Source organism: Chaetodon auriga, chromosome 10 (genome assembly GCF_051107435.1).
Source record: "Chaetodon auriga isolate fChaAug3 chromosome 10, fChaAug3.hap1, whole genome shotgun sequence".
Classification (NCBI taxonomy): domain Eukaryota; kingdom Metazoa; phylum Chordata; class Actinopteri; order Chaetodontiformes; family Chaetodontidae; genus Chaetodon; species Chaetodon auriga.
The window spans coordinates 18,340,535-18,364,841 of NC_135083.1; the positions used below are offsets into that span (position 1 = coordinate 18,340,535).

The following is a 24,307-nucleotide window of genomic DNA, read 5'->3' on the forward strand; positions in this document are numbered from 1 at the left end:
GGAGTTGATGGGCATCCGCATGCTCACGAGGACCCGGGGAAGTCATCACTGTTTGGGGGAAAAAAAACTCATCATTGGCAAGTGCAGGGAGCATTACAGGCCTGCTGTGGTGTCGTTAACGCCAGCAGTCTTTAACCCCGTGAGCTATTCCTTACCAGCCCACCACCAGCAGCTGCCACGTGACACTTTTCATAGAAGTGACTGCTCGCTTGCCTCCATTATTTTCTCCAATCAAACCAGTCAAGAGGCGTTGAAGTGAAGGAACTTGTTAATTACTTTGCGCAGCTACACAATGTTTATTGTTTGTCCTTCAGGTTTTCAATTGTCACATCTATAGGCAGAGCATATACAATTATAGGCCAGGTACAAAAAGATAGACAACCTGGCTGCTGTTGCGCTTGATAAACAACAGATCGCCTGTCTGTGACTGGAAAAAAGCAGACAGCCTGAACTGTGAGGGCTTGTACTGGGTCAGCGAGTGCCTAATAAAGTTCTAACATCCCTATTCATGCTGTCCAATATTTAGCCACAGCCACTGCTTTATGTGATAAAGCACCTCTCCTTTCCTTTGTGGGTAAAAGAGAAGCAGTTAATGGCTAAATGCCTGCCGGTGTGAAGTGATTTAAAACTAAGCTGGTTTTCTTGCGCTCTTTTCTGCCCGAGCCTCCTTTACTGTGATAAATCATCTCACAAACCTAATACCAACTGTTATACCAGGGTCAGGAAATCTCTTGTGGAGACAAAATACACTGTGAAGAATAGGTAGCAGCACCATATGTTATTCAATCTGAACTTTTGAGAGAACAGACGAGAATTTTCTTTGCATTCGCAGCAAATACCTTTGAAGCTTGATACAGTCACTCTCATCTCAGTTTACAGCCAGTTTACATGAACTGGCATCATCAGCAGATGCTGTTTCATCAGTGTTTGATTCAAATAGTGTTTGTTTGGACACTTTTCATCTGAACAGCCTTCTTGAAAAAGCATGCGCATGTGTGAAGAACAGAGAGCAAGGCCATATGAGTGTGTTCACACTGAAACACTCACAGTATGTTTTCTAAATTCTGTTCATTTGGAGTGTGCCGTTGATGGTACCAGTGTCTCAGTGCAATGCACAAAGGACATGGAGGAAAGATTCACAGCTGCAGCGCATTAAAACAAATTGCACATGGTGGTGAAACAGTTCCAGGAAGACCACAAAAAAACAAAAAAAAAAAAAGAAAACTATCAAAGGATAAAACATTTTGCTTCCTTATAAAAAGACATATCCATTTAGACATTTTTTGCAAAATACACATTCACTTTCTCCACAAGAGTTAGATAAGATTAATACCTCATGTCTGTAAGATAAATATGAAGCTGGTGAGGGCCACAGGACACAAACTGTTTCTAATGCTGATGCTGACAGGGACCAGATTGATGACAAAGAGGTTTAATAGAAAAATCAGATAAGACTCCCCTAAGTAATGTGATCATCTTTTAGTTTTTTTTCCTTCAACTTAGCCTCAGGAAAGGCAAGACCTCCACAGTTTTGACAAAGTGGTGGTGGAGGCACAGATGAAACAAGATGGCGATGATTGTGGACTAGAGACACAAGGCACATGGAGGCAAGAGGCTGGGCAGCGTGGTGGTAGAGACGCTGGAGCTGGAGATCGGTGCAGGAAAGCTCACTGAACATAAAGAAAAAGACAAAAGATGAAGAACTGAGTGAGTCACACTGATAAAACAGACAACTCTACCACTAAGCAGCAGAAACAATCTGGCCTCGAGTCCTCTGCAGTCCACAGTCTTTGTGCTGTGCTTGATGTGATGAGTCCCAGCTGTGATGGAGCCATCTCCCAGGCCACCTGGAGAACCACGCCCAGCCTCTGCCAAAAAAGGACAAACAGGAACCAAAGGACACACCTTCAACAGCACACAAGAAAATATCAGAATGTCCCAAAACACCACAGTGCTGCTGGCAATCAAATTCAGAATAAGCATATATTTACAAAAATCAAGGTGAGAGGTCAAATATATTGTTGTTGTACTGTTTTCAATTGAGTATATGTCAAAGAGGAATATCATATTATCTTTTATTCATGTTTTACACAACTTTTTTGAAGGTGGGGTTGTATTTAACTGAGCTACTGTAAATCTCATTAATAATAATCATGATGAGGGACCAGTTCATTGGAATATGGTGAAACTATTCACTGGGGGAAACTGCTGAGAGGATACAAAAGGTAAATTAATTAATTAATTCGTGAAAAAATAGCTCGATCTGGCTATTAGCAAAGAAAGTAACTATCCTGGTCTTATTAAAAGACAACACAATCTGCCTACCAGCAATCTGGAGTTAATAGTTTGCTTTTTTTCCCCTTTGCACAGAGCCAGGCAAGCTGTCTCCCCCAGTTTCCAGTCTGTCAGCTGAGCTAAGATAACCTCCAGCTAGCTCTAGCTTCAAGTTCAGCATAGACATAAGAGTGCTATCGATCTTCTCACCAAACTCTCAGCCGGAAAACATGTTTCCCTACAATGTCAAACTGTTCCTATTAATAACAATAGCTTTCCAAAGTTACGTACAGTTAGCATCTTGCAAAACAGTAAACTGCACTGATGTCCTGTATGATAACAGCAAACTATGAATATTTTGTAGTACATGCTGAATGCAATTATAAAATGGAAATGAGACATAGAGAGAGAGAGAGAGAAACAGAGGACATGCTGTAAACTAAACCCCTTTTACAATCCATGGTGTGAAGTAGCAGAGTGGCTGAATGTGCTGAAGAAATCCTTCACAGTCCAATTATCAGGAAGAATTTCCCCTCAGCTCTCGCAGCACCGCCTCGCCAAATTTTAGTGTCGGAGGAGGGGTGGCGGTGGGAGATCCTCCTCCTTATCACTTCTGCTACAAGGTTATATAACTGCTGGAGCATCACTTACACATAGACTGACGGAAAACAGACACTCTCACACACAAACACATGCAGTGACAATCTGAAAGCAAACACATCCGACATGACGAATCAAACAAAAAACAAATGGGAACCTGCAAGATTAGATGAAGAACATGCTGTATGGCATCTGCCCTCGTCTCTGTTCAGAGCACTTGACAGACATATTGATGGTGACATTTCAAAAGGGCAATGCTCGTCATAATTGAAATTATAGGTGTGTTTTCTTTAATCATTGGAGGACCTCTAGTATTATACAAACAAGAGTATGCACACACAATCAAAGTTCAGATCCTCAGGTCTTCGCACACTGGCGAGTCAACCAGGGGAGGAAAGAACAGAAAGGAATAAATTCACCCCCGGGATAAATATACCTCCTTGTCACGAGTGTCCTTGCATAACTGCACCCCTGTCTGATATCTCATGCAGTGTGTGTGAGCTCAGAGATGAAGCAGGTGCCGTCGCACCAATAGCAGCCGTGTCGGGAGAGGCAGCAGTGTTTTCACAGAGATTCAGTCTGTCAGGACGGACTGAGTGATGACCCCATCTCACACTTGATATTATGTTCACTCACACACACACACACACACACACACACACACACACACACGCTGGGCTTCAATCCCACAAACAAAGAGGCACATCTGCAAGATGTCCAGGAAAGAAACACAAATCCAAATGAGGCAGGGAGTGAGAGAATGGCTTTTAAAGTAGGTGTTTGAATATGAAAATGAATGTGATTGAAGATTTTATGTATTAAAACAATCACTCTGGAGGATTCGTAAGCCTCTTCAAAGAGCATTACACCACAAGGGATTGGTGTGTAATACACTCAGGGTCCTTTTCAACATCAAAAGGTATGCACTGCAAGGAAAATAAACTTTACAGGACACTCATAAAGTTTGCCCAATATTGATTTTTAATTACTCTTTGGTGTCTATTGCAAGTGACTGTGCAAACACTGTATGGAAATAGACATTCACAAACAGTAAGATGAGTCTGAGCCTCGTCTGGCTGTTTGTTTGAAAGAAAGCACAATCTTAATCTGGCCTCTGTGACCTGACATTTGTTGAGATGGCACACTGCCCCCTCTTGGACAATCTTGGCTATCATAAGTTCTTTTTTTTTTTTTCATCATGTCAATGGGAGCAAACACAGAGGAAAAAGCATCTTCAGAGCATCTGTGGTGGAAAAAATCTCATTAGGGTGACACCAAGCACACATTCCAAGAGCTGTGACCGTCGCAGATGCCTCAGTTATGCCAAAAACAGTGCTGCTGGGGTCACTGAGAGCATGAAAGCCCATTGTGCTCTTTATCTGAAATAACAAGATGCATCTGACTGAGGTCTAGATCATCTCCTGCTTTCTGCTTGCCAAACAAGGGCGGTCTGGGTTGTTTGGTGAACGCGAGCTGTTGCTCTGAGAGGAACACAAAAATGTGGACACTCGTCTCTTGTCCTGGACAGAGCTGTTGCAACCATCACAACACCTGCACCGAACTCACAGAGCTCAGTGTCTTTGCATTTTGCTGCAAAAAACAAAGCCACAACACAACTGAGGGTCAAGGTTATTAATGCAACACGAGAGGGAGTTTGGAAGGACATTATATATTCACAAGGCCAGTGAGATTAAAACCGTAGAAATGAAGGGATACCAGAGATGCACTTAGAGACAGTTTGTCCTCCTGCAACAAGCCCCCTGCATACTGATTGGAGCGGTATATTAAATTGAATACTAAGTAGAGAAGACTAAGTAAATCTTATTATTCTCCTCAAAGCAGCATCAATACGCAGCACCCTCCTCTGGGCCAATCATAAAAGAAATCAGTGCCTGACTTTAAACGACTGTTAATATTGAAATGAAATGCCTCTTCCTCTCCAATTGGCAGTGACATCTAAATCTATTGGGGTGTTGTGAGAACTGCTTGTTTGTTATGCATCCCAGACTGAAAACAGCATATTTTATAAAGACAGGCAGGCACTTTGGTGGGAAGGAAGATGAGTCACGTACCATTTAACAATAATACAGCAAAAATAACATATGATGATGGTAGAATACCTGTCACATTTCCAGAAAACATTATGATGCACTCGTCTCTCCGTCTCAGTGGCAGACCTTAATCACATCAAGGAATAAGCATGTCGTTCATTTGATGAAAGTTGGCCATAAATGTAATAAAGCTGCCAAGGTTATTAGAAGTGCCACAGGCCATTTTACAACAGCTCACACACCTCATATTGGATTATGGAGAGAAATATGATGAACCAAGGAAGTAGAACTTGCCCATTTACAAAAGACCAGGGGAAGTTCAATGGCTTGTGACTGAATCCATTCATACACATTAATTCCTATTGCAACGGCAGTCTGCAGCGGTTTGTCTCAGCTCGGGGAAAACTTGAAGACATCATTTTAAGGAGTGCTGCAATTCAACTTCCTGTCCATCCGCCGTGTGCTGCTTGTGTGCAGCGTAGAAGCAGTTTGTCCACCACGGAGCACCGGCAATTTGTCATCTGTAAAACGCCGCGCTCAGTACATGTCTGAGTCACATTCCTTGAACCTGCAGTAACTGATTTCTTCAGACACTTTGTGGCAGCAGAAACCAGCTGGATACACGACACTGATGCATTTTCACCTTTTATGTTGATACAGCAGGCAAGCTGCCGCCAATTCACACAGCAGACGCAGATCCACATTCTTGGTTATTTAAAGTTTTGTTTTCTGACAGTCTGGTGAATGTAAGTCAAACATTCACCCTCTTTTAGCTCTGGTTTTGGTCATCACCAACTCCTGAGGAGAATATCTGACTGAAAACCGCTTCCTGCTGTGGCTAGAAATGACACCAATGAGCAGTGAGAATGAACCGAAACACTGAAGCGGTGAGCCGGAAAACCAAAACGATGTGCAGAAAGATGCTGAAACCCTCCATGAGGTGAGGGGGACTCGGAGCTGGTGATCGGTCTAATTCTCTGTTGGTTTTTGTTACTACAATGGACTCATCTTACAACTACAAGGCTGCAAACACATTTAGATTAATCTGCTGATTCTTTCCATTAATTGATTAATCCTTTTATCTATAAAATGCCCCGATGTTTTGTTTTGTCCAGCCAACAGCCCCAAATATGTTCAGTTTGAAATGATAAAATACATATATGCAACCCCACAGAGCCTTGTTGTTGCCAAGGTAATGACTAATAGGGATCAAAATAAACAATCTAATCATGGGGCTATGATTATACTGCACTGTACTGCCTGCAGATGATTACACGCCGTGGGGAGAGTAAGCAAATGTGCAGCAGCTGCACGAGTAACATGATGTTACATTCCAGCTTATAGATTTCGACAGCATGTGAAGGTTCCCCACACCTTGTGCAGTCATCCTGTATAGAGCAGGAGGCTTTCATCCCTCTACTCACTGCCATCCTGACGGTGAGATACAGCGTCCCACATTCATTCCTCTGTGTGTTTATCCATCACTTAATTTGTGTTGTGCGATGTGTCCTTCTCACAGAGAGCCCAGTGGAAAATGTTCACTTTACTTGTACCCCACTTCACTTTTCTCTTTCTTGCCTCTCTAGCTTGTGAATTTTGCTGCACAGGAAACCAAACTGGCAAATCGTTTTAGCAGCCCCTCTGAACTGCAGTGAGGCACAGGAATTATTGAGCAGATAAACAAACCCGACTCCCTGAGGTCTAAGAACGGCAAGGCACAAGAGCTCAGGCGTCAGGTTTGCTTAAAAGAATCACTCATCTGAGGTAAAGAGCCCAAATGTATGTCCTCTCTCCAAGTCCTTTATGTGGAGGATAAGGAGTCTAACATTAACTCGATATTTCTCATTCATTGTCAGGACATATTGTCCGGGTGTCCTGATGGCGTACAGGCTCTGAGACAATGACCATGTGATTGTAACATCCCTGCTTTAAGACCAGCTGCTCATCTTTGATGCATGAAACGTGCGTTGCCTGGCGTTTACGCACTGCTGCGCTTCTTCTAAAAGGCCGTAACTTCATTTTATGATTATCATCCAGTCGGTTTTATTTTCCATCTTACGTGATGCTTTCTCTATAATCAATTTCCATTTTTATGTTTATCATGTTTTTTTACTATTATCAAGTGGGTTTTAATTTCCTTCTTATCTTCCATTAATGTCCGACTTTTAGCACTTTGAAATGCATTTCTTGAATGAAATGTGCAACACAAATAAAGTGTATTTCTGTTATTGTGTCATCCCTCTCCGTCCCTTCATATCCTGTCACATCTCTATAATTTAGTATTTAATTTTTACTAGAGCCCAACACAGCGTCTGTCACATAGCCTGGACGTGTCTGAACAAGCTGATTTTACATTCAGGAAATCCACATTTGGGTAAAAGGACGGAGTCTGGATGAGCTGATGACTGAGATGGAGTCCTGACCATGAAAAGCAACTCTGATTCACTCTGTGCCAGTTGGTTTGTGGTAATCTGAGGTTCCTTTGTTACCTTTGGCTGCTGCCAGGAGACGATTTCTCACATTAACCTCAGTTTTATCAGAAATTTGCCGGACTGCTTTGTGGCACAATGAGAATTTCTGTTTTTTAAAAAAAGGACAGTTTTCTTCTGCTCTCTTCAGTGAGAGACAGACGGTGAAAATAAGCTAATGCAAACAATGTCTCATCCTCCTCAGTAAAGCGGAGAGTATGATATATATTCAGGAGACAGTGACACCTCTTAATTCAAAGCTGTGAGTGTTCTTTCGTTTGTAATAAAAGAATAAATAATACCTTAATCCTCGTGCAAATGCAAGACCCTGTCTGTGATGGAGCAACATTGCAAAATCAAGTTACCTGCCTTGTGTTGACAGCTGCAGTTAATCAAGCTCATCAACCCATGAGATGGACATCAGCTATAACACAGCAGCACTACTCTGGGTCAAAAGCAGCTGGCCATGAATTTATCTTTTATTTCATAACCAGGGACTCTGAATGCAACGTAAGTGGACTTTGGCTTTGACTTTAAAACCAGCCTGAATCGAGGTTTTAGGTCAGAAAACAAATGAAGAGGTTAATTCTCCACAAAGTGTAAGGTGTATGCGTGTGTTTGTGTGTGAAGTGTTGATGCACCGTCCCTCTCCAATCATTTTTTTTTTCCATCGAGATGCTTACACCACAGCACCTCTTCAAGGCATCTCTGAAGAAATAGCAGGCTTGATGAAACCTTGACAAGGCTCTTCAGGCGCTGTCACATGTATCAGGTATTACGCCTCATTAGAGTAGCACTCAAAAGCTCCCCCTCATTTTCCCTCACAGACTGAGTCTGATTAGTCTTTTTTTTTTTTTTTTCATCTAAATTGTGATGGCTCCTCTCCACCTCATGTCTGTCTTTAAGGCAGAGCTCGTGTTTTCCTCTCTGCTACCCCCCACCAGCAGCTGATTGTCCCTCCTCAGCTGTGGGGAACTGTCAGGGATCCCCCAGAGATGCGGGACAACCGTTCATCCCTGAACACTTTTTTCTATGGCACAGTGTCATGTAGGAGGCCCTGAGGCTCCTTGTTATAAACACTGACTGGAGGATGCAGGGTAAACAGATGGTGGCATGCTCTGTCCGGCTGTCCCTGTCTGCCTGAAGCCTTAGTCATCATCCTAAACTCAATATGACACACAAAAAGAAAACATGTGCAAGGAGTGATTTAAAGGAAACCACAGTGTTATCGAAAACATTCACAGAAAAACATTAGTGATTTAGACAGAAAGTGGGGCTGCAGCAATTAGCTCACAGAGGGGCAATTAAACTAAGGGAGAGAGCAGAAGAAGCTGGACTCACCAGCACTAAATGGATCTCTGTTTTGGTATCAGGCATCACAGACCAGCTGGTTTTGGCAAACATAAGCGTGATTTGAAGCTGCCCATGTGTGTACATAGTGTTAGGTTCTTCATATCTGTGCTATTTCTAAGCCACTACAGACTCCATGTTGTTTAGCTGAACCTACAACACCCTCAGCAGCGCCGATCAGAAGCCAGGTGAATGTTATTATCTTATCAAAAAATAATATCCTTGTTTTCCTGTCATGTTTTCAGAAAAGCAGCACAAGAATAGCAACACTTAGCTGGAACAACACGAATTTGATATCTGCTTTAAGCTTCTTGTGTATCAGCAAGCCAGATAATGACTAATTATCACATTATGATATTTAAAAACATAGGATTAAAGAGGCGGCGTGTACTAAACAAAAACAGCAGAACTCTGCTGTGAAACTGCAGTATGGACTTAGTGATCAGTTAGTTTGAATCAAAAGCAGCGTACTGTTCGAGGAAACTCAAGGTTACAGGTTACTTTCTTAAGGGAAAGATGCCCCTTTACAGAACTTTGTAAGATACATTTAATCCTATATTTGAAAAAGATCCCATTCAAAATACACACTTATTTAACAGAGGAAGTATTTCTGCTCTCTCCACCACTGTAGGAAAGTCTGTGTTTACACACTGTCACTCAGCTGTCAACCTCTGACGTCAGAGCAGCGTCATTGGTTAGGGGGGAGAGGGTGCTGTCCAGGGTGCTGAATCCTGAGCCTGGTCTCCCAGAGCAGCAGCAGCAGCAGCAGCAGCAGGTGGGAGTTGCTGTGGTGGGTTTAAAGCCTCGGGATTAATGGACATAAAAACCTATAAGGAAAATGTTGATTCACTGAAGATGGAGAATATTTGAGGAGAGCTGTTTTCCAAAAGCTGACTGACACAAAGCTTCCATCTGCTCGCCAACATGGATCTGCTTCCAGCCCAGGAGGCTGCCAAAATCTACCACACAAACTATGTGAGAAACTCACGGGCCATCGGCGTCATGTGGGCCGTGTTCACCATCTGCTTCGTCATCATCACCATGGTGGTCTTCATCCAGCCCTACTGGATCGGGGACAGCGTCAACACCCCGCAGGCCGGCTACTTTGGCCTCTTCCACTACTGCATCGGCAATGCGCTCACCTCGGAGCTCACCTGTAAGGGCAGCGTGCTGGACTTCAGCTCCATCCCTTCACCGGCCTTCAGGACGGCCATGTTCTTCGTAGGGACCTCCATGCTGCTGACTGTGGGCACCATGGTCTGCTTCAGCCTGTTCTTCTTCTGCAATGCCGGGAACGTCTACAAGATCTGTGCCTGGATGCAGCTGGCGTCAGGTGAGTGGTTCTTTATCTACTGCAATGGAGTATTTTTACAATGGGACATAACTGCTTCTGCTGAAGGACAGAAATTGAGAACTTCTTCCATCTTGTGGCATTCAATGGTAAAATGAACATCAGTATGACAGAAATTAGTCAAAGACGTCATGTTGTATTATTTACACTTTGGTCACATTTTATTTTGTAGAGCAAAACTGACATTAAATCTACATCTGAAATGAATCAGTAAAATGATGATAATTCACTATGAGGCAAGGTATCAAGTGACATCACACCAACAGTAATCCCTGAACCAGCATCAGATTATTGATACTGGGGCATTAAAATACAGTGGTATGAGGAGAAACACGAAGCAGACTCCATTATTCATTCTGCGTTTTTAAGTTTGGTCATGGAAGTACATACTCAACAAGACCCTTCAAGCATTTACCGAAGTTCAGCACCTGAACGTGAAAACTCCGAAATAAAGCAGGAGGAAGGAGAAGTGAGACCTGTGGGTCTCTTGTGACACTTGCCGCCTTCTCACCTCTCTGCTTTCAGGTGTGGTGTGTGTTTGTACTGAATGTGTTGGTGTTCACAATGGAAGCCAGTAAAGGATCCAGTTTCAGCCCAACCTCTGACACCTTTGATGGTGGATTGGTTACATGTAACAAGATCAGGTGTTGCTGTGTTGTTAACTGATCTGAACTTGTGCCTGAAAACGCGCCAGAGCCAAGTGGCCACATGATGAAAGCCTGTATAAGCAGTGGTGGAAAAAGTACTCAGGAGCTTTACTTAGGTAAAAGTATCAGTACAACAGTGTAAAAATACAAGAAAATGTCTTTCATTCATCCTACTGAAGTAAAAGTAGTTGTCGTGTGTTTTTTATGAAAAATTCAAAGTCTGTGAAGTACAGTACAGTTATTTTCCACCACTTTATGTCTTAGTTTTTCCTGGAAATGCACCTACATGCAGAATTCAGACTAAAATCTACTTTTGTACAGTAACTATGGCAAAATCCCAAAGGAAGCTTTACCAGATGAAGAGCATTTAACATTTAAGAACTTTCATAAGAGTACATCATGCGAACAGCACCCATGAGCATCCTCTGCTCTGCTGCACCATAAATAAATGAAACCTCTGGCACTTTATGGGGTACGGCATGCCTGATCCTGCACTTTGGACTCAGAAGAACCTCCCTAATAATTATTTATCAAAGTAAGAGCACACAAGGGGTAATTACTGCAAGTGTCCTTCTTCCCACGCAGCCGTGTTGATGGTGATGGGTTGCATGATTTACCCAGATGGGTGGGACGCTCCGGAGGTGAAGAAGATGTGTGGCCAGAGGACGGATAAGTACAGTCTGGGGAACTGCACGGTGCGCTGGGCCTACATCCTGGCCATCATCAGCATCCTGGACGCCCTCCTCCTGTCCCTTCTGTCCTTCACCCTCGGCAACCGGCAGGACAAACTGCTGCCGGATGACTTTGAGGTGGAAGGAGCAGGAAACGGCTGATGCAAACAGGTTCGTCCACATGTATGTACGTCCGCCTCATTCCTGTGAATGTGATGGCGCAGAAATGAGTTTGTATTTCTTCTTTAATTTTAGATGATATTACTTACATGTATTACTAAATTAATATTAAATTTATATTATACATGTATACACTAACACACATGCAGATTATATATAGAGATCTGTTGTATTATCATGCATTTAATTATTGTATTAATTTATTGCTATTTTATTACAGCATATTTTACCATATATATTGTAATATACAGTACATTGTTACATTTTTTACATTACTTTATGCACACTGACTTACTCCTCTACTCTGTGTCTGTGAGCCAGAGCTCCAACAAAGGCCCAGTGTCTTCAGTCCTTTAAATAAAGCACGTCTTTAAGAGCGCGTTCCTTCTTTTACAGGAAACTCCTGATGAGCGCAGACCTTCAGGACCAGTGTGGATGCAGACGTACTTTAATGGCAGTGAACAAGCATCCTGAAATGTACACATGTAGTTTAGATCAAACTGTTCACCTGACTTTATTTTATTATTTTCGGTTGTAGTAAACTGGTAAAGTGAAATTGAGCAGCCCTTCACTACTTCACAAACCAGGCAAGAACTACAGGGTTTTTACTCTGTACTTCCTGTCAAAGACCGAATAAACCCAGAGAAACAATCCTGACACAGTCACCTTATGTTGTATGAACATCTGTTTTATTGTATGGTGTGTTGTACAGTTTTGTAAATTGACAGCTCACATAAAGTCAATGCTCTTGAACCTGACACTGATGTGAAATTTGCTATTACCTAGGCCTCAACAGATACATAGATTACTTTGATCAATTTGGGACACCATTACATAACATCAGATCTCACCATTGCTATGGTAAAAACAGTGACATTATTGAACAGTTGGCCATACATACAACTGAACTCAAAACATCTTCCAAACGCTTTATTAAAACACAGCTACCCAGCTAAATAATTTTAGCTAAGATATAAGATTTGTTAAAAACTGTACATAACTGTAATATACATAAAGGCAAACTCTTTGGTACAGATATATACAGTTTAATTTCACTTTTTTTCCTTTAAGTTGGGCTTCTTCGCGTGTCGTCTTGTTGAAACCTTTAGAACAATATATTCCTGAATTGTAATAGGTGTATGAGAATACCAGCCTCCCATGAGAATGAAAGATCTCACTTATTATAATTAACTAACCACACTAAATACCAGGTGACAACAGATTTGTTATGGCTAAGTAACATGACCTAGATGATCAGACAGTGGGTGTCTCGGTAAGAAACTAGAGAGTCTGTCTGGAGAAATGCTATCAACACAGTCAGTGTAAATGTCAGCCCAGTGTGCAACTTCCTAAGCCTACTTTACAAATACAAAATATATACCTTACATATGTAATATCAGATAAAATAATTCTTAAAAAAAACAACACAGCACTAATGAAAATGTATGCGAAGAGAAATGATAGGGGGTCCTTTCAAAGGGGACAACGATGACCAGTAAAGGCTACATATCCTTGATTTGTTTGGGTTTTAGTGCAGGAGTGTAACAAACAAGGATGAGTCACTAGCAGTATAAGAACAGGTTTGCTTGGATGGGTGGGTGAACGGAGCACAGCAAATGGAGCCGACGTTACCACAAAATAATGTAATCCACTGGATTCCCTATGCCATCAGACAGAGAAAAAAGCCAACAAATACAAAGCAAACATACACAGAAGCATTAGTTCAATAACAAGTAAATAAGAAATCCAAAATGACGAAACAAAAAGAGAAATAAATATTCATTTGATATGCCCGAACTGGAAAGTGATCTGTTGCAGTCTCTGGAGAAAGAGGGAGGGAAGGGAGGTGCGACGGCTGGAGGTCTCCACTAGAGGGCGAGCCAGGGGTGGCGCAAACACTCTGCGGCCGTGGCTCTTTTCTCTGGGATCAACTCCAGCATGGGAATCAGGAAGTCTGCGAAGCATTCGGCTTCTTCGCGGGGCCACTCGTACTTGTCTATCAGCACCTCCAACAGGCCCCACGGCTTCAGCTTGGTGATGTGTTTCAGATCACCTGCAGACAGTCAGACAGCAGAGTCAGAGCGCCACGCAGGAAGAGAGCACAAAGTACCGCGTAAATTCAATGCAACCAGGTGGTTAAAACGGTGAAAACGTATTCAAACATCTAGATATGACATCCATTTAATTTTCACTCTTAACAATATATTTATATTACAGGTGTTTTTTAAAAACAAAAAAGTGAAAAAACAGCTTTTTTACATTTCTAACAGATAGAAAAGTTAAGACTATTAAAAGCGCATTAGGGCCTGATCTTGACTGGTAGAAAACCTTCTCTAATCATGACGCTGACTTCTTCTTCTCTATTCTTTTTTGTTACCTTTCTTGGTGAAAAAATCCTTGGAATATTTGCCCGCCATTATGAGTTTGCGTGGGATACTCCCCAGCAGCTCAATGATCAGCGCTATATGGTCTACGCGGCAGACGATTGCAAGAGGAGAGGGAAAGACACACAAGACAGACAACAGTTTGGTCAGACAGTGTCCCAGTCACAGGCCCGCTCTGGGTGTGTGGGTGGAGGGCCGAGGGAGAGAGGGGTCAGGCTGTCGTAGAGGTTGCGAGGCACAGACCTACAGTCAGAAATCAGCTCATCGAACGTGGCCACCAGACATTTTAAGAATCAAGAGCTTCAGTTTCCCACTGCAGGCAATCAAACTCCCATACCATCAATGAAAAATTCATTAACTACCAGGGAGGAGTAGGTCATGGTCCTGATGTTCTCCTGACACTTGAAACACATCACTATAGCAACAAATTAAAAAGAAACGAGTGCACTTCTAAATCAGAAAGGTTGCCACTTAAAACACTGTATATTCTGAAACTCGTAGACTTTATACCTGTAATTAACAGAAACACTGCGACAGAATTCATATCTTCTCTGGTTGCTTTTGCTGTGATCTTCAAATTCTATGAAGATAAATGTGGATGATTTAGTCAGACCACTGCTGTGACCAACCTTACACTTGACTTTTGAAAAGTCATGAGAATTTCCCCTCCAGCATCAAGACTTGAGCCAAGTCCTCTAGCTAGAAGGATGTACTGAATGTACCTCAGCCAGGCAATATCTGGCAGAACTACTGACATCTGAATCAATGTCTGATGGCTTGTTCAAAGAAATGTAGATTTACTGGTCTGTATTCATTATCTTGCCCTGCACACACCAACATCTTTGGTAGACAGGAACCTTCCCCCTTCACCTCGCCTCCCCCGATCCCAGAGCGAGCCACAGACAGAGGGGTGGCGTACCTCTCTTGGTGAAGTATTCCTGTGAGTATTTCCCACTCAGAGCATAGTGACGAGGGATTTTACCAAGCAACTCAATCATGAGAGCAAGATGGTCTGGAAATGAGGCACATCAGGGGAGGAGAGGGAGGACAGAAAGTCAGAGAGTAACAGTTTGGAGAGAGGAGGAGATGGGAGAGAGATGGCCAACAGTCATGTGGAACAATGTATTAGGAACAATGGATGATGACAGCCTGTATGACAACAAGCACATGTATGGGCAGCCTATATTATTTCTTCACATCAGAAGCTATTAAAAACATTTGAACACATTTGGCCATCCACTTTCATACAGGAAAACAAACCATGAGGATTGAGTATAAGGCTTAAAGCAAAGCCATGGGCACTAAAACCTGTACAGCAGATTGTGATATCGGATGAGTGATTAGTAAGCATAATAAATAAAAGGACAGTCACACAACAGAGAAAGCTGTGGAAGAATATTAAGAAACAGCCAAACAAGTTCATGCACTGTAGGTGAAAAAGCTGCAGGGCATGTGCCAAACGAGTGCAGGTTGAATCTCAGCGCATACCTGACGTGCTGCAACAGAATCGAGTCAGTGCAGAAACCTTGAGCTAAGCAGCATGCCAACATGAACGTACACTACGCTGCAAACAAGGAAGCGTGGAGAGTGGACGAGAATGAAATGAAGAAAAGATGAGCAAGGAAATGAGAGATGGCCCCGTCTCCAGTGCGGCAAAGGTGTGGTTTAAGGTGTTAGAGAGGAAATAAACGCAGGAATGTTGGTACTCATCATCACAAGATTCACATCTACATTTCCTCTAAATATTCAGAAACCATCTGAAATCACTGTAATGGAGTACCTTGTAGAAGTGTTAAGACTGTGAAAACTTAAGCAAAGTGCACTCCAACTTACAGTGCAGACTGCACAGTAAGTTGGAGTCAAGGTCACAACTTGCCATGCTTACTGTGAAACGCTTTCACGACATTTAAATAATTCACAATGGCAATAAAAGACCAATAAGGGCCGATTTAACAAGAAAAACATCATGAAGCTTTTCACAGCAGCGAGAACGGTTAAAAGTTACCACCAGTAACAAATGCCTCTTACAATTTACATCTCAAAAACACTGCTAAATATAGCACTTAGGATAAATGCTGTGTTGTTATAACTGGATAAAAGAGAGCGGACAGGAAGAGGAAGTCCCAGCAATACCTTCATCCCTGGAATAATCTTCCCCAGAATGTGGTTCAAACAAGTAGTCCCCTGTGGCAAGCTCAAAGGCCTGCGGAGACAACACAAGCATCATTAACACAGGAAAAGACGCTGTGTGGAGGGACACATTTACTCCCTCCCACTACCTGCTGCTACACTCTCATATCGTGGTCAATATGTAACTTTTTTTTCTTTTGTTTCGATCCGGTGTGATAATAGTCTCTCACCATGCAGGCTGTGCTCCATATATCGGCCGGTGTGCTGTATCCAGAACCAATGAGCACCTCTAAGGACCTGTACTGTCGTGTCTGGATGTCTTCTGTAAAGTGCTTGTGCTGAGAGTGGGAGTAGAAACAAATGATTGGAAAAAAATAAAAAAAACAAGATTCCACAACATTTACAAGCAACAGAGCCTGCAGACTGTGTCCGGTCACGATGGGAGAAGTATATTCAAGAAATATGAATGACTTTGATCAGTGCAACAGATTAAACAGAGGCCTGGAAGATTTAAGCATTTCTATTCTGGTAGCTTGATGACACTGGATGTGTCCCTAGCTGGAAGGCTTCATCCCTAATCAGGAAATCCCTCAGGTCATTAGTAGACTACTCACCACCCAGCAGGCGTTTCCCAAGTCTGCAATCTTGACCTTGATCTGGTCTGCATTGAGTGGCTCAAGGGGGTTAACTAGCAGGGATCCTGCTGTTAGCTTGTCTACAACAGAGCAGAAAGAGAGACAGAGAGATAAGGATGGAGCAAACATTCGACAAAAGAGGAGAGTAATGATCAAAATCCCAAAGCAGCCCAGCCAGAGCACACACAATAAACCTCTTTGCTGTTAGTACTGATTTTGGCTGACTGACCATTTCTCAGGTTTTCCTCAGTTCTATATTGACAGTGAGCCTTGTCCTCTTCCTCCTCCCGCAAAATGCTTTGCTCCAGCTCTCCCTCCTCCCGCCCAGCAGGAAGGTGTCTCTCAGTGACTCCGCTGCTGTGAGCACCTTCAGTCTCAGTATCTAGCTCCTTGAGATCTCCTGAGTCCACGCCATTACAGACGAGGTGAACGGGGGACTCCCGGTGCTGCTCCTCCCGACTGGCACATTTCTCTGTGTTCTCTGCATTGCCGTTGTGTTGGTCTTCGTCCCTCCACGGGGACTGCCTCTGGTCCACCTCCACATGGCCATTACAGTTCACCTCAGACAGCCCCTCTGGTCCCACCCTCATGAGATCTGCATTGACACTGCTCTCTGAAAGCACCAGGAAAAGACAAATGAGAGTTCTTTTGAAATGACTCATATCAGGGATTTTATCATTATCTCACAACCACGACAGAACTTTAACAAACAGCACTGAAGACATATTACTCCGGTGAGGTTGGTTTCTTACCCTCTGGTTCCTCATTCCCAAGCTCCCGCAGAGACACCTGTCTCAGAGGAGCACAGGCACGTCCCTTCGGGGACTGAGGGTCCTCATCTTCATCGTCTTCCTCCTCTCGTGTCTCTGTGGTCTTTTCCATCTCCTCCAGGTCCAGGATGCACTTTTCCAGCAGCTCTGCCTGACGCTTCTGCTTCTTTTTTAACTTCTTCTTCTTGTTCTTGGACATTTTTACCGTCTGTCAGAGATGAACAGGAGAAACAAAATAGATAGATGGTGGCTTATTTGTAGGACTGCTATGAATGATTTTATACTGAAAATGTGAGGCTGATGTCCTTTGCAGGAAAAAAAGGAAATAATAAAATGGTTGTACCTGTTTTGGAGCAGGTGCTGTGCTGACTGGAAAGACAGCAACACATGAGTACAAACTGTTACCAAACTGAGCTCATGAATGTATATGTGAACATGTGGGTGCATGTGTGTTCGTGTGTGCGTCCCATACTTGCTGAACCTGACGGGGGAGGCGCCCCAGCCCTCTGCCACTCTGTAGCTTCGGCTGCGAGCTTCCGGACATAAGGCTCTTCAACACTCATCAGAATGTTCTCTGGCTTGATGTCTGTGTGGATGATCTCACACTTTGTGTGCAGGTAGTCCAGGCCCTGGAGAACCTGGGAAATCAATGAATGGATACTCGATGATTGTCCTGATTGTAAAAGTTTATGTTTGAACTGAACTGAAATAAACACTTTTTAATCTCTTAAATATCCCCTTCTCTACATATCACTTTTGGCTGTTTCTACACTGTTAAAATCTAAATTAAATGATTATAATTTGCTGTTTTTGGTAAATATATCCACTGTAAAATCAATTATCCAAGTTTAAATAATGAGCAATATTTAGTGTCAGTGTCTACGTAATTCATCACAACGGGGTCTTTTGCTGAATCAATTATTTGTTCCTTCATTGAAAAAGTGCACAGCACAGTTTTTTTCCACTCCGTCCAATCTGTCTTGTACCATAAAATCGTGAGCCAGGTTTTACTTCCTCACTGCTCACAAAATGTTCCGCCCTGGCTGGTTTCCACCTGTCGCACAGCCGGAGGGCTACCTGGCTCTTGATAACTAGTGGAAGCTACGACTGAACCTTCCTCCTGGGTCATCGGCAAACAAAAGGCGCAACACCGAGGGTCTCGTGTTACCTGTCTTACGATGCTCTTGACACACGGCAGGGGTAGCCCTTGGTAATTGGACTTTATAATCCACTTTAATAAGTGATGGCCCAACACCTCAAACACCATGCAGACATCTGAAGACCACAGCAGTTAAGAAATTAACAAGCAAAGTCAGACTGAAAGCCAATTAGTAGAAAACTATTTACTAAATATGTTGAAGCCCTGCGGCCATTTACCACATGAGGAGTAGCCTTAATTATACAGAAAGGAGGGCAGGTCAAAGGAGTGCAAACACTACAGTGTTGTTACTGAGTCTCATATTACAGCTACAGAAATCCCTGTGGCATTCAGGGGACCTTAGTCAGCCAGAATGTTGTGATAGGTGGACACACAAGTTTCCATTTAGTACACCCATCACCTGTTGTTTACTTTGTTACTGGCATACCGCGTTCAAGTTAAATTTGACACCACTTGGAAAGAATGATCACTTCCTTGACAAAGTATTTTTTCTATGACTTAACAGTCTCCAGTCCTACCAATTAAACAGATCAAATCGAAGTCAAAACAAAAACCTGGAAGTATTAGCAACATTTGGCTGTAAAGGATACGAGTCCCATTAACACCAGAGATCTTGAAGTCATCTAGCAGCTGAACCACCATCTCTCGGTTGGGATCATTGGGGTCTGAGTTTCTTACCTGGGGACAAAAGAAACATTCAGGATTTAACCCTGCTAATGTTTAACTGGACCAACACACAATTGGCATACAGTGTACATTAACTGTGTTCCTCGAGTCATGTGATTCCAACTCACAAAACCTAATGTGTGCAATTGTCTCAGCTACTTACAGATGTGAGGAGTTTGATCTCATCCACCGCTGTCTCTGTGTAGTGCTCCGCACTCTTCACCACCTTCATTGCAACAAACCTCTTCACCCTGCAACCACAGAACAAAGCAACGTTTGGCAACAGGAAGCACCGTACAAGGTCTTACCACAGCACAGTTACAGTCAGCTGCTATGAGGCCTCAACAACAGAACAGTGCAGTAAGAGCATGCAGTGAATTTTGTCTCCTACTGGATGTCCCAGGCGAGCCACACGGTGGAGAAGTGTCCCCAGCCCAGTTTCCGGATTACATGGTATTTTCCATTGTAAAGGTCTCCTACTTTCACATGGTGGTAACCACCTAGATGAGAAGAAAATGCAAGTTGATTAGAATAACTGGGTTATAGTGTGCATGTAAACAGAAGTAAGCTGGGACTCACCTTTGCAGTAGTCATTTGGGTCCTCCTGCTCCTCATCATCAGAGCCGAGAATCTCCTCCGGTTCCTCAGGTTCCTGAGGTGACACTTCAGGCTGGGGCTGCTGTCGAGTTCTGGGATTGGCTGGCTGCCTAATGGGCAAACACAAGCACAGCAACCATCATAGACTTCAGTAGGAACAAAGTCCCCGATGTGTCTTTCATACCTGAGTGTAGATGTCCTTTGAGCATTAACTTTCACAGCACCTCTTACCAATAACCTGTCTTTTAATCCTTGAAATGCATTCCCATTTGACAACTGTTTCACAAAGGTGATAGAAATATTCTAGTTCTCCTGCAGAGTTGGTGAATAGACGCTAACCTTCATTAGCTTCTGCTCCATAAATGTAACCACACCCAAACCCTTAAATGCTTTAGAGGTATCTGTTCCCAAGATAAAACAATAAGAGCAGCAGTTGGCTTTATTCTCACGGGACAGCTGTACTGGTCAGACCTTTAAACCTGTGACAGGTTGTTAATTTGAATCACATCACCTGGGAATTAAGCATCGTGCACTTTGGTGTATCTGTCCTGGTCTAACAAACTGAATTTGAGACAAAATTGAATCTAAATTAATGTTTAACACCATTCAGAATTTTAATGTTTAAATTTGAATGACTTTGAACCCAATTAGCTCAGACAAACAGCGGAGATTTCCAGAGCTAATTAGCCAATCTGTTGATAAAATCAATCAAACCCATTTTTTGATGATGATGATGTGTATCCTCTGAAAACAAATAAAGGCAAAAAACAAAACAGCAGATTACACAAGTGAGCGATGCAAGCAAAGACAGCAGCTTGAGTTATAAAAGGGTGGACCACACCTAGAAAGTGCTGCTAATGCTTGAACATCAAAAACAAAAATGGCATTATTATTCTTAATGCAGTCCTATTTTAGGTAAAGCATGCACTGTGCAACTGTATTATTTAGGAAAATGTAAAACATTGCTGAATCTAGACACTGCTGGAATCAGCACTCAGTATTGGTAGATATTCTATAATGAATTACTCGGATCAGGGTCAGGAAAATTGCAGAGGCATTAAGGAAGAAAAAATATATACATCATCATAAAGAAAAAGACAAGGGAACAAGCCTGTGTCTAACTCACATCCTACAATTACAAAGCTCGATTATTTTGTCATTATGTCAGGTTGTCAGATGGAAAAGACAAAGTACATCTCGAGCAAGTCACAGAACACTGAACAAAAATGAAGAAATTAAGAAAAGAGTTTTAAGAATATGGCCCAAGGATTTGTAGACTACTACAGACAAAAAATATGAATCAAATATTACTATTGAATGCACTAGAATAAAGAACTGACAGTCAAGCGCCTGTATACAATTACTTTTTTGGCACTGAGCACATGAAGAAAGAGCAAGCACCACTGAGCAACAGGGTGGGTTCGAATCTACAATGCCCTTCATAAGGGAATATACCACCTTTCTAACAGCAGTGTCACTTTAATTTTTAACAAGGTTAATCTCTCATTTGAGGTTAGGTTAATTTAGTCATACACATCTTTAAATGTGAAATTAAAAAACTGATGAAGCACAAAAGGGAATTTTTTGACAGGTAACATGACGAATCGAAAATGGATCAGGTTTTACGGCTCAGGATCACACAGCATATTTAGACATTTTATGCAGTAATGAAAATCACTTTAGCATGTCACCACGTTGTCCATGGATATATGTGTAACATCCAATAATCTGTGTTTGCCAACAGATCCGCTGCTAATATTAACTTGAAAGGCAAACAGCCTGATGTTACTTCCTCCACAGAGGAGATTAAGGCTGCTCATCACCATGGGAGCCAAGAGAGCCGAGGTCGCATTCAAATACATTCCTAAACTGGTCTGTAGCGTCTCACAAATGGGCTGCTGGTTTCCACATAATCTGCAACCTACTTATTCATGCCTGACATGGTTATTTGAAGCAGAGAGGCTTTACTGCATGTTTGCGCACCAATGACACAACAAACAAACAGCTGCAATTAATTACCGAATCGTTTCAGCTACATTTTCTTTCTGTCTAATGACGTTTTCTCCATTTGCATTCACTCCTCTTGCGTTACTGCTATTCTAGTCATTAATAACACAATTGTAGGAAGCAATTAGCATTGATGCTAATAATTAATTTTCTCAATTCTCAGACTCAGTCACGGCTCTTCATTCACTATTGAAGAATGAAGAGAGAGATGAAACAAAGGAACATCATTAGTTAAATGTGGAGGCAGACAACTCCAATTAGTCATCTTTTCATTAAAAAAAAAAAAAGAATAAATAAATAAACATGGCTGCTCTAATTTTGGGTGGGTGCTCCTATTTTTTGCTGGAGCTTATCACATGAGGTGTGAAGGCAACTGCGTCCAGTACTGAAGTGGTTCTAGTGTACGTTTTCCTGAGAGGCTGTCATTAAACTGATCCTGACTCAGACTATAGCTCCTTCACTATCGCTGCATCCTCAAGATGACAGACAGCGCTATCTTCTATGCATATGGTGCCCAGCATGCAAGGATGTCTGTGGCATGCAATGGTACAGTTAAGTTATATTTAGTTTCTTCGCGTCATATGATTCTTATGCAGAACGGACATGCCCGGTTCAGCCATAAAGACAACACTGTCAGGGGAGGCGACTATCTGCCGTAGTGCTGTTTTCAGTGAAACACCATGCTTCGGTGGGCTGATGTGGGCTTCTTCATTCTCTGGTTTTAAATATAGCACAGGCTGTTATGTAACACTCCGGATGATGCCACTGACGGCATGATTAGTAAATTGTTAGGTACACAAAAACAATCACTATTGGAGATCAGTGCTGGTGCGGTCTATTTTGATCCCTACATGCTGCATTATCTTAATGGAATCATTCACAAACCATCTTGATAGATAGGACACAGCCTTTGGGTAGTTTATTTTGGGCCCTGCATGCTGCACATTCTATACGGATATCTTACAACTTACCTCCTATTAAAATATCTGTCCATGTGAATAATGCTCGTGGCCTGACGTGAACGCCATGCAAATATGGAAAGCCATGGAAATCAGTCCCTGTTTTTTGACACATGTTCGTTCAATCCTCCACTTCTTTCTCTCAAAGAATAAGTACATACATGTGGTGAGGGGCCACACGTGTCAGACTGCAACAAAACAAGCAGCTCTGACTGAGTGCAACTGACAAAATGCGTGCTTGAGGGGTGGCATGCACAACATGAGGAGACGCCGAGCGTTAACTGGGTGCAAAAACTCACTTTTTGCTGGTCTTCTTCGCTTTCCCCCTCTTCTTCCTCGCCTGGAGTGCCAGAACTGTCAGAAGAAACCAGAGAGCAATTATTTTGCCATTGTCTGGTTGTCGTTTGTTGTCTAGCTGACACTCAAGACAAAAAAAAAGGATGACACTGTCCGAGGCTAAGGATACAACTAACCGTCCTAAGCCTGCAGGACAAAACTCGGTCACTGTGCAGATCATTAACTTATACTGTGAGAGCTATCAAGGTCTAAATCACAACTGCAGTGTATGTGTCGGTCTGTCAGGCAACCAGTTTGATACTGGAAGCCATCTGACGTTAAGAAATATCACTAAGCTACCCAACTAGGTAACCTTTCTTCTTAAAGACCGTGAAGTAATTTCAGACACTCGGCTGGCTAGCTGGTCGGTTAAAACAGTGACTAGCTCATATTAATGTTGTCGGTGTGTTAGGTTGTCTGTTAAATGAACAGACAGCTAAACGCAGCTAGATAATCCTGACATGTCCCACTGAAGCTAAAGCTAACGTCTAGAAAGCTAACGCAGCCCGCTCCAGCTGAACGGTGCGTGACAGACGCGTTCAATTAAACCACCATCTGAACGTCTGCAGCACGGCTACACTTTACATTTGAGACTGCAGGGTGACATTTGCAGCAGTGTCAACACACACACACGGGCTAATATTACTCATAGAGTGTACGGCGTGTCGGTGTAAAGATTTACCTCTCCGCTCCATGTTGGCTGGATTCGTAGCCTAGCCGTTAGCAACACCACCAGTGATCGAATGTTCCACGCATGCGCACTGCTTCATTTTGCTCAACGGGAGCTTCCCCGGTGTTGTGTCCCCACCAGGGCATCAACCTCTTTTTTTTTTTTTACTACACCGGAGGTGCAGATCGATAGAGACAACGATCTGACTGCGATAAAGTGTTTTATTTCGTAGTATTGATGTGACTGCCAACTCTACTGACAGACAGGTAGTTGCACTGTGATATGATTCAATGGTTTGAGCCCATTCAATACAAATCAGCAAGTATCTGTGGCCTGTGTCACATTTTAAAACGTAGAGACAAGAAATGAAGCTGTCAGATGGTTATACTAAATAGAAATTGG

The 24,307-nt window shown here is 42.6% G+C and overlaps 2 protein-coding genes across 3 annotated transcripts; one reads left to right on the forward strand and one right to left on the reverse strand.

Annotated features, from left to right (window-relative positions):
• The first annotated feature begins 9,664 nt into the window (after positions 1 to 9,664).
• Positions 9,665 to 12,046, forward strand: lhfpl5b (LHFPL tetraspan subfamily member 5b). The gene is made up of 3 exons (XM_076741948.1): positions 9,665 to 10,076; positions 11,327 to 11,583; positions 11,989 to 12,046. Exons 1-2 carry the CDS (start codon positions 9,668 to 9,670, stop codon positions 11,572 to 11,574), a joined length of 657 nt encoding a protein of 218 aa, XP_076598063.1. The 5' UTR covers positions 9,665 to 9,667; the 3' UTR covers positions 11,575 to 11,583; positions 11,989 to 12,046.
• A 213-nt stretch (positions 12,047 to 12,259) lies between these two features.
• Positions 12,260 to 23,998, reverse strand: srpk1a (SRSF protein kinase 1a). 2 transcript variants are annotated; one of them, XM_076741944.1, is made up of 16 exons: positions 23,918 to 23,998; positions 23,199 to 23,253; positions 19,916 to 20,043; positions 19,728 to 19,836; positions 19,500 to 19,587; positions 19,261 to 19,348; positions 18,680 to 18,786; positions 17,984 to 18,149; positions 17,855 to 17,880; positions 17,494 to 17,719; positions 16,971 to 17,354; positions 16,721 to 16,821; positions 16,337 to 16,444; positions 16,110 to 16,179; positions 13,970 to 14,062; positions 12,260 to 13,645 (listed from the first exon to the last, which is right to left on the reverse strand). In XM_076741944.1, the coding sequence occupies exons 1-16, from the start codon at positions 23,928 to 23,930 to the stop codon at positions 13,461 to 13,463; spliced, it is 1,947 nt and encodes a 648-aa protein (XP_076598059.1). In that variant the 5' UTR covers positions 23,931 to 23,998; the 3' UTR covers positions 12,260 to 13,460. The 2 variants fall into 2 exon arrangements, with proteins under 2 accessions (XP_076598059.1, XP_076598060.1); XM_076741945.1 differs by lacking the exon at positions 13,970 to 14,062 and adding an exon at positions 14,896 to 14,988.
• Positions 23,999 to 24,307: the final 309 nt, after the last annotated feature.

Excerpts from the sequence above, each read along its gene's own strand:
- lhfpl5b (XM_076741948.1), top strand. The coding sequence starts at position 9,668 with ATGGATCTGCTTCCAGCCCAGGAGGCTGCCAAAATCTACCACACAAAC. Across the intron at positions 10,077-11,326 it reads CTGGATGCAGCTGGCGTCAG|CCGTGTTGATGGTGATGGGT; the intron begins GTGAGTGGTTCT and ends CTTCCCACGCAG.
- srpk1a (XM_076741944.1), bottom strand. Across the intron at positions 19,588-19,727 it reads TGGCTCGCCTGGGACATCCA|GGTGAAGAGGTTTGTTGCAA; the intron begins GTAGGAGACAAA and ends CTGTGGTTGCAG. Across the intron at positions 17,881-17,983 it reads TCCCCCGTCAGGTTCAGCAA|TCAGCACAGCACCTGCTCCA; the intron begins GTATGGGACGCA and ends CTGTCTTTCCAG.